The sequence below is a fragment of the Vulpes vulpes genome, chromosome 7, assembly GCF_048418805.1.
Source record: "Vulpes vulpes isolate BD-2025 chromosome 7, VulVul3, whole genome shotgun sequence".
Classification (NCBI taxonomy): Eukaryota; Metazoa; Chordata; class Mammalia; order Carnivora; family Canidae; genus Vulpes; species Vulpes vulpes.
In genome coordinates this window covers 24,001,124-24,010,573 of record NC_132786.1, presented here as the reverse complement: position 1 = coordinate 24,010,573, position 9,450 = coordinate 24,001,124, and the positions used below count along the sequence as shown (strand labels likewise).

The 9,450-nt window shown below is 61.0% G+C and overlaps 1 protein-coding gene across 1 annotated transcript; it reads left to right on the top strand.

Annotated features, from left to right (window-relative positions):
• Window positions 1-883: 883 nt before the first annotated feature.
• MNX1 (motor neuron and pancreas homeobox 1) lies at window positions 884-6,378 on the top strand. Its single transcript, XM_025993924.2, has 3 exons — window positions 884-1,848; window positions 4,710-4,870; window positions 5,509-6,378. Exons 1-3 carry the CDS (start codon window positions 1,149-1,151, stop codon window positions 5,869-5,871), a joined length of 1,224 nt encoding a protein of 407 aa, XP_025849709.2. The 5' UTR covers window positions 884-1,148; the 3' UTR covers window positions 5,872-6,378.
• The last annotated feature ends 3,072 nt before the right edge of the window (window positions 6,379-9,450 follow it).

The following is a 9,450-nucleotide window of genomic DNA, read 5'->3' as shown; positions in this document are numbered from 1 at the left end:
CAGAGTGACCCGCCTCGGGAGGACTCGGGGCTCCCGCTGACGTTCCAGAGCCGAGGAGGGTGCGGTCTCCTGCACGCCCACGGGTGTCCTTCCGCAGAGAAGAGGATCCTCCCAATAGCAGGTGGGCAGCGTCTCCAAGTCGACCTGGGTCCTGCAGGCCTAGGGGCTCACAGACTCTGCCCTCTCCGCCCAGGCGGGGCAGGAGCTCCCGGCGAGGACTTGCGGGAGGCAAACTCACGCTCTCTCACCCACATGCCGTCTGAGACGCACGGGACTTCCCAGAGGATGTAATAAGGTTCGACCTGCAGAGGGCTGACGACGGGGACACGACGTGCGGCCGTGCGCCCCGGAGACCCAGGAGCAGGGCTTGGGGGCCGCTCTGGTCGTCGCTGTGCTGCCGTCGTTGAGCAAAGCGGCCTCCCCGACGCCGCGCCCAGACGCGCGCCGCTGGCTCGAGGTGCCGCCGGGCCGGGGCGGGACCGCGTGTCTCCGGGGCGGGAGCCAGGCAGCGGGGCCCACGCCGGGACCCGGGGTGCCGGGACCCGGGGTGCCGGCGCCCGCAGCCCCGCCCGGCACTTGCAGGAGGGCGCGCGGGCTCCCCAGGCGGGGCCTCCGAGTCCCGCAGCCGGTGGCCGCCTCCGCCCCGCCGCCCCGCCGCTCGGCTGCCCGGCGCTCTAGGACCTCGCGGCGCGGGGGCGGGGCGGGGGCGGCCCGACGGTGACAGGTGCGCCCCTCGGCCAATGGCGGGGCCGGTGCCCCTCCCCGAGCGCCCGCCGAGCGCGCCAATCGGCGGCCGCGCTGCGCTTCAAGTGCGCGGAGGGGCGCGGGTCCCCAGCGCGGCGCCAGCGGGCTCGGCGTGGTCGCTCGCGGGTCCGGCGCGGAGAGCGGCTCCCGGCCCGGCGCGTCCAGGCTCCCCGGCTCCAGTCGGAGCGAGCGCGCGGGCGCGGCCGGGGCGGGGCCGGCTCGGAGGAGGCGCCCGGACCGTGGTCACCCTCGGCTGAGTTTCCGGCGGCGACTTTGATTATTGGCAAATAATCACCATAACAATACCGAACCCTGGGGCTTGCGGCCGCCGCGCTCGGCTCCGCGAGCCCGCCCCGGCCGCGTCGCCCACCGCCCGGCCCCGCTCGCCAGCCCCAAACAAGCCGATGGAAAAATCCAAAAATTTCCGCATCGATGCGCTGCTGGCCGTGGACCCCCCGCGAGCGGCCTCGGCGCAGAGCGCGCCGCTGGCCCTGGTCACGTCGCTCGCGGCCGCCGCGTCTGGCCCCGCGGGCGGCGGCGGCGGGGCGGGCGGCGGGGCGAGCGGCAGCTGCAGCCCCGAGTCCTCGGAGCCGCCCGCGGCGCCCGCCGACCGTCTGCACGCCGAGAGCCCCTCGCCTCCGCGCCTGCTGGCCGCGCACTGCGCGCTCCTACCCAAGCCCGGCTTCCTGGGCGCGGGCGGCGCGGGCGGCGGCGCAGGGGGCGCGGGCGGCGGACCCGGGGGCCCCCACCACCACGCGCACCCCGGCGCCGCCGCCGCCGCCGCGGCCGCCGCCGCCGCCGCCGCCGCTGCCGCGGGGGGCCTGGCGCTGGGGCTGCACCCCGGGGGCGCGCAGGGCGGCGCGGGCCTCCCCGCGCAGGCGGCGCTCTACGGCCACCCGGTGTACGGCTACTCGGCGGCGGCGGCGGCGGCCGCGCTGGCCGGCCAGCACCCTGCGCTCTCCTACTCCTACCCGCAGGTGCAGGGCGCCCACCCCGCGCACCCCGCCGACCCCATCAAGCTGGGCGCCGGCACCTTCCAGCTGGACCAGTGGCTGCGCGCGTCCACCGCAGGCATGATCCTGCCCAAGATGCCCGACTTTAACTGTGAGTACCGCGCAGCGCCCGGGGCTGGGAGGGAGGAAAAGAAGGAGGACATCGGTGGTGGTGGTGGGGGGGGGGGTTGCCGAGCCTCGGTTTTCCCGCGCGTCCTCCTCCACGGGCAGCACCTCTCCTTGCTCCCGGCTCGGAGAGCGCGGTGGAGGCGCCGCCGGGGCCGCGAAGACTCGGGTGGGCCGCACGCCGTGGGGTCGGCGACGAATTATTAAAATGGCCACGCGCGGGCCTGCTTTCTCTTCCTCTCCTAACGGGAAGGGGCAGCTGGAGGTGTGAGACTAAAATCTAATGATTAACCGGCAGCCTAGAGGAGAAGGAAGTGGTGGGGGAAGGCGAGCCAAAGAGCGCCCAAGTTGGGCTGCCTGGGCATCGAGGCCACGGAAACCAGGAGCTTATATCTCCAGGGAAGCGGACCTGGCTTAGTGCCGCATTCTGGGTTCTGGAAGACCCCCAGGCCCTCCCAGGAGGAGAAATTCGGGAGCAGAGAACAAGAAATGGGCTCTAAGAGGCCAGCGCCGCAAAGCCAGGTCCCTGGCTTGGCTCTGGCCCTTCCGGGGCTTCTGCCCGCCTCTGTGAGGGTGCCTGGTCCGCCTTGTGATGCCCGGGAGGCAGATGGCCGAGCCTGCACAGAGCGGCCGTGCGCTGCTGCAGAATGGGACATGTGCCACTTTCACCAACCCCATCCTAGGGGCCATGTGCCTGCCCGGAATTGGAAGCACCCAACACAGAGTGAGCCTCTCCCCAAGATTGGAGCAGGGGAGAGCTGACCAACCCCAACCTGAGAGCTGCTGGGTGGTGGGCAGCATGCTTGCCCGGCGGGTGTACACCTACAGGAGGCCTGAGCCCACTTGCCTCTCCTGGCCCTTTGGGCGGGCACATGGGGTTGACTCTGGGGAATCGGGATCTCCCCTCTGGTCGCCCCACCCGGGCTCCACTCAGAGGCTGATGCATGAGACTTTATGCTTTCAGCTGCAGAACACCCAAACAAAGAGACCCCATTGTTTCCTTCTGAGTGGATGTCTTTAGACTGGAGAGATGCAGGCATAGGAGGGGAAGAAGCAAAAAAGAAAACAAAAATAAACACTTGGCAGAATTAAGAGTCCTCTGCTAGAAGCTATGGTTGTGACTAAACAGAGAAAAGCTAGGGCCCTGAGAGCTGGAGAAGTCACAGCCTGGTGAGAAAATCCCAGCCTGTGCACTGTTTGCCCCTAGCCACCCCTGGCTTTCTCCAGCTCAGCTCCCAAAAGACCCTCACGGCCACCCAACCCCTCCAGGTGGACGTCAACCCCTCCTGATCCCTAGCAGCGAAAGCTGGAACCTCCCTTTCAGTTTGGGGGCAGCAACTTCAGACATATCTGAACCTGCTGATCCCGGGTCAACCAAACTCAGAGCACTCTTCCTGGGCCTGGCTGTGGAGCCCAGCAAACAAACCCCTTCTGATGGAAAGCCACCCCATGGATTTTCCCTTATGAACTGCATTTCCCAGAGGCTGGGATGCTTAGTCTCCCACTGAGGGGGTTAGTGGTCTCCACACAGGCCTCCCCTGGCCACCAGGGTGCTTTCCTGGGCCTGCGTGGAGCTCAAGGTCGCCCAGGAAATTGGTGAAAGTGGCGTCTCTTTTGCCCGTCCCTGATTCCTAATCTTGACCTAGAGGTAGCAGAATTAAAACCCAGCCAGCTTTAAGTTTAGAAAAGGGATCTGAACGCCAAATCCTAAAGGGCAATAATAAACAAGCCAGGATGCCTGAATGTGTTCTGAGAGTCCCTCCTCTGGCCGCAGGAAAACCTGTTTGGTTTCCTTTAATTGGTTGTCTCTGCTGCTGGATGGCATTTCCCAAATGGTCCCTTTGGAGCCAATGTTTTAATTAAAGTTCTAATGTATTGTCAAGTTGGGAATTGGGGCCTCATTTACCTAAAGCTGGGGGCGTGGGCCTTCCCGTAAAGCAAATTGCCTGCCCGGGGGGCCCGAGCTCTGCGGCTGCGCTGGCCTCTGTTCTTCCCTTTCGTTTATTGTCTAACACTTGTCAGGCTCCTGGGAAATTAAGGGAAGTCTCGTTTTGAGGTCATAAAATTCTCTGTGATGTAACCGTGTGAAATTATGTAGATGCAGCCAAGGGACCTCCTTGAACGTTCAGAAAGCCGGATCCCCCTTTGCCTTGGCCTTTAATTTACGAAATGAGAACTGCCCTGGACTGTCTGCCAGGCTCCCTGGGCTTTGCCCTCCTTGCGGGGGGGCGGGGGGGGCTGCCAAGAAGAATTTTCGGTGGGGGAGTGTGATGAGTTCACATGTACAGCCCAGAGAATGTGGTCATTCCTTCGCTGTTTGCCTTTTCCGGACTTCTCCTCCTTTTGTACTTAAGGAGTTGATGGTGAGAATTCTGCTCCAGTTCCTTGCTGGCTGCAGGAAATGGGACTGGTAATTCCCGAGAGCTGTTTGACTGGAGGCTGAGTTGGGGGAGGCTCAGCGACGGGCAGGTAGGAGCTCTGTGTCTCTGGCCTCAGCTTCCCGCTAGCTGGCAGCCTTCTCCTGGACGGCCCACCACCCGACGGATAGGGCTGCCCCAGAGAGAGGCTCTCTTTCATCAGAACACCCAGACCCTGAGTTTAAAAAAAAAAAAAAAAGTAGCCCCAAACCCAGATGGCTGCACCTGGCATCTGGCATCTGGGTCCTGGGCTCCAGGGTCCTCTCCTGTCACTGGGTCCCTGCTGGAGAGGGTGCCCACATCGAAAGCAGGGTTGGTGGGCCAGGTGGCAGCGTGCGGGAACCTCACTGCTGGCGCTGGATGGCAGTGAAGGGTTGGGACAACACTGCATCAGGCCATGGGCCTCACGTCGTTCTCTCTCTCTCCTCAGCCCAGGCGCAGTCCAACCTCCTGGGGAAGTGCCGCCGGCCTCGCACTGCCTTCACCAGCCAGCAGCTGCTCGAGCTAGAGCACCAGTTCAAGCTGAACAAGTACCTGTCTCGGCCCAAGCGCTTCGAGGTGGCCACCTCGCTGATGCTCACGGAGACCCAGGTACACCATCCCGCTTCATCTGCAGCTTCTGAACACTTGCTGGCCTCCTAGGGGCCTCTGCTCCCTCTGCACTCGCCCTCTGCCACCGCCCCCACCCCCAGCACCTGGGAAGAGCCCTTTAGACCTCAGAGGAGGATTTATTTGCCCCACCTGGGCCCACATACCAAGGCCCGAGGCCTGATTCAGAAATCTGCATTTTAAGGACACCTTCACCCACTCCCCCATTCTGAAGCCTCAGGCCACATGTTAGAAATTTTATTCCAGAAAGAGAGGAGGGAAGAGAGGAGGGAACACCTTGAGATATGCAGACATCTCCGCTGGCTGCTCTGGCTCTTCCCAGGCAATGGGAGAGCACCTCCAGAGAAAGACAGGAATCCAGCAACCCAGGTCTAGTCTGAGCTTCCCCGGAATCCCCCAGCCCCACTCCTGGGTGTGTTGATGATGCCTCAAGGTGGGGAGCTCCTTTTCCTGGGAGCTCCTTTTCCCTGGAGCTTCTGTGTCCCCTACTCTGAAGCCCACTCCTGGGCGCAGAGGGAGGCCAGGCCCTGGGGAGGTGCAGGTGCGGGAGCCGGGGATCCCCTAGAGACAGCTGGTGGGGAAGGAGGTGGCCAGTGCCTCACAACCTCTTGTGCTTTCAGGTGAAGATCTGGTTCCAGAACCGGCGGATGAAGTGGAAACGGAGCAAAAAGGCCAAGGAGCAGGCGGCGCAGGAGGCTGAGAAGCAGAAGGGTGGTGGGGGTGCGAGCAAAGGTGGCAGTGCAGAGGACAAGGGAGAGGACGAGCTGCTGGGGCCACCAGCAGTCGGGGACAAAGGCAGCGGACGCCGCCTGCGGGACTTGAGGGACAGTGACCCAGAGGAGGATGAGGAGGATGAGGACGAGGACCACTTCCCCTACAGCAACGGTGCCAGCACACACGCTGTATCCTCTGACTGCTCTTCCGAAGCAGACTCGCCGCCTCCACGGCCCGGGGGGGCCGGGCATCAGCCTCCACCCCAGTAGGGGCCCTTTTAGTTCCAGGCAGCCGCCTGGCCAGCCTTGCAGGTGGGCTGCCCATTCGGGCTGCTTTTCCAGGGACAGACAGGGAGGCCCAGCGGGTTCGAACTTAAACTCCTGTTCTTTTAAATCTAATTTTGGTTAGTGTTGGGGGGTGGTGTCCATGAGAGCAGACCACTACCAGGGGGAGGCTCCCACTCCCCTCTTCCTGAATGGAGAAGGCTGGAACCTACAGTGTTGGACGACCTGGAAGACTTGAAACCTTCTCCAGAATCGCCATTCTGCTGAGTATTGAAAAAGGGAACATGTTTTGTGCTTACCTATCTTAGGGGAAACTTGATGTCATGAGCATTCAAACTGCTGGAAATCTCAAAACTGTACTGTCTTTATTTTTGTATATTGTATTTATATATATATATATATAAAGAAGCATCTACTTATGCATGCTAAATTATTATTTAGCTTTTCCCATCGCCCACGATGGAATGTAAAATAAATTGGTTTTTTACTGGATGAGAGTGCAAATCTTTGCAGAGTGAGTTATGAAGGTGCACTTTACTGTTTCTGTTGCTGAAATGATGGGGGGGTGTATTCTGCAATTGACAGAATCCAAACAGGTGTGGGGAACACCTCCTCTTCTGGGCTGTGACCCGGTCTGGGAACTCCCTTGTCACCACTGGGGAGTCGCACATGTGAAATGCTGGTGAAAACACCTGAGACCTGTTGTTTGCGCCTCCAAATGTGTGAATCTCAGGAGAGTAACTTTGGATCTCGAGTATTTATTTTTTCATTTCGTTGAGGATCTTGCTTCACTGGTGGTCCAGGAGTGGAAACACACTATTGGAATGTTTCAGAAAATAAGCTTTAGAACGACTGGGTGATTTTCCTGCCCTCTGGGGTCCGGGCGGCCCCAGTTCTCCCCTTTGCCTCGAGTAACCCCCCAGCTTCTCCCCAGCCCTCTCTCCCGCAGGACCTCTCTAGCTCCGGCCAGACACCGGTTCCCTGGATCTGTGCACACGTCCGCGGGGACGGCGGCGGCGGCGGCGGCGGAGGGATGGCTTCCCGCTGGGGCTGCGGTGCTCTGGCTTCAGAAAGCCTCCCGCCGCGGGCCATCAATCACCCGGCCCCGCCGTCCTGCAGGTGCCGCACACATGCCCGCTCCACCGGCGCGCCCGCCCCTGCCCCTGCCCCTGCCCCTGCCCCTCGTGGGCCGGGAGGAAATCAGCGGCCTTGGCACGCAGTTTCTCGCTCCTTCCCTCGCCCTCCTCCTCGGCGCTGCGGTTTCTCACTTTCCCTCCCCAGCCCCTGGGCGCGGAGGAGGGGGGGAGGGGAGCGCCCCTTCCCCGCTCCCCTCCCCCCCTCCCGGCTGATGAATGAGTTCAGAGGGCCTGGCGTTTCATTTGGGTGATTACCGCGGACCAGCGGGGCCACTCCTCTACCTCAGGGCTGGGGTCAGATTAATATCCTCTCTGGCAGCTCATTATCACCCCGGGGTTCGTTCCATAAAGTGCAACTTGGGCCGAGGCCGGGCGCGCGCTGCCGGAGGCCGGCGGGGGCAGCTTGGGGGGGGGGGTGCTGGGCCACCTCCAGGTCCAGAGGTGCTCTGGGGGGCCGGAGACTGGGCAAGCCAGAAGGCCCCGAGGGGAGGGGGTGGGGAGGGAGAGAGGGGAAAGGCAGGTGCCTTCAGCGGTTAGGAAAAACCAAACCAAACCAGATCTCTGGAGTCTGCGTCTACGGCGCTTTAACGTCCTACACACTGGTGCAGCGCAGCCTGGGGCCATCTCTTCCTCGGCTGCCTTCCCCCCGGGGCGGCCCCCAGCTCGGCGGGCTCGGTCAGCGCCCCCCCCCCACGCCAACGCAGGGCCGGCGGCGGGGCCTGGGAGTCGGGGTGCCTCCCGCCAAGGGATCCCCAGCCTCGGGAGCGCCCCCGGCCGGGAGCCCAGAGCGCCGTTGGCGCGGGGACTTGGCGGCGGGGAGCCGGGCCGCCCGCGGCCCCAGCGTCTGCAGCCAGCTGCCTCATCGCGGCGGAATTTATCTCGCTAATAAATTTAATGATCAATTCGTTCTTGTCACAGGAGCTCTTCCCCAAATCAATTATAGCAAATTTAAATATAATCACTGGCTCATCCTCACCCACTCCGGGCACGGCGAACAATTCATTCCGCCTAATGAACGGCCGCCAGGCCCTGCCCCGCCCGCCTTGCGGGGCGCGCCCCCAACCCCGCTGACAGCGCGGGGGGGGGGGAAGCACTGCAGCTCCCCCTTCTCCAGGACCCTGATTCCAAGGCCTGGAGGCAGGTCCTCACACCCCGAACCGCGGGGAGACGAAGGCATTGTCTTCAGACAGGCCCGGGCTCTCCTGGGCTATCGCGGGGGCCTTTCCGTTTTCCATCCCATTTTCCACTGGAGCGAGGTGCGCCCCGAAGATTCTGCAGGCTCCCACCCAACGGGGCCGGCTGCTCTGAGAATCCCAGCCTGACCCCCTGCCTACCGAGGGCCTCGGTAGCATGCTTTCTCTACTGCGGATTGGAGATTCAACTTCGTTCTCACAAAAGGTGCACCTGCCCTGGAGAGCGTCTCCAGCACGAACAAAAGGATGTGGATAAAGCCCTTTCTGTGACAAAGAATCCAATCTACGTGTATCTTCCTGGTGCCAGCCCACGGGTCTCTTGTCCAGTCCAGGCAGAGCTGTGGCCCAGGGTCCCTGGCCCCCACAGCTTTAACAGGCAGAGTGGGAGAGGTGCAGACTAGAACCTAGAAGTGGATCTGTTGGTTCTGAGCTGGGCCTTCCACAATCTGGCTGAAGAGAGAAATCAGCAGGCCAAGATCAGCTTAAAACACTTTCTAGGACACCAACAGCACAGACCACAAAAGCAAAAATTGGCAAATGGGATTCCATCAAACTTTAAAACTTTTACACGGCAAAGGAATCATCAACAATGAAAGGCATCCGAGACTGGGAGAAGATGTTTGTAAATCATACGTCTGGTGAAGGGTAAATATTCCAAAATGTAAAGAACTCATACAATTCAACAACAAAAACATGAATCCGATTTAAAAACAGGCAAAGGGCTTGAATAGAGATTTCTCTGAAGTAGACACACAAATGGTCCAGAAGCACATGAAAAGATGCGCAATGTCACTCCTGATTAGAGAAATGCAGATTGAAACCACACTGACCTCAGCGGTTTAGCGCCGCCTTCAGCCCAGGGTGTGATCCTGGAGACCCAGGTTCGACTCCCATGCATGAAGCCTGCTTCTCCCTCTGCCTGTGTCTCTCTGTGTCTCTCATGAATAAATAAAATCTTAAAAAAAAAGAGAAAGAAACCACACTGACATAACACCCCACATCCATTAGGATGACTGTTCTAAAATCAAAACCAGAGCATTACAAGTGTTGGCGAGGATATGGAGAAATGGGAACCTTTGTGTACTGCTGGTAAGAACGTAAACTAGTTTGGCCACTCTAGAAAGCTGGGTGGAGCTTCCTGGAACAAACAAAACCAAAACAAACAACAAAACAAAAACCCTAGGGTTACCACATGACCCAGCAATCCTACTGCTAGCTGTAAATACAAGAGAATT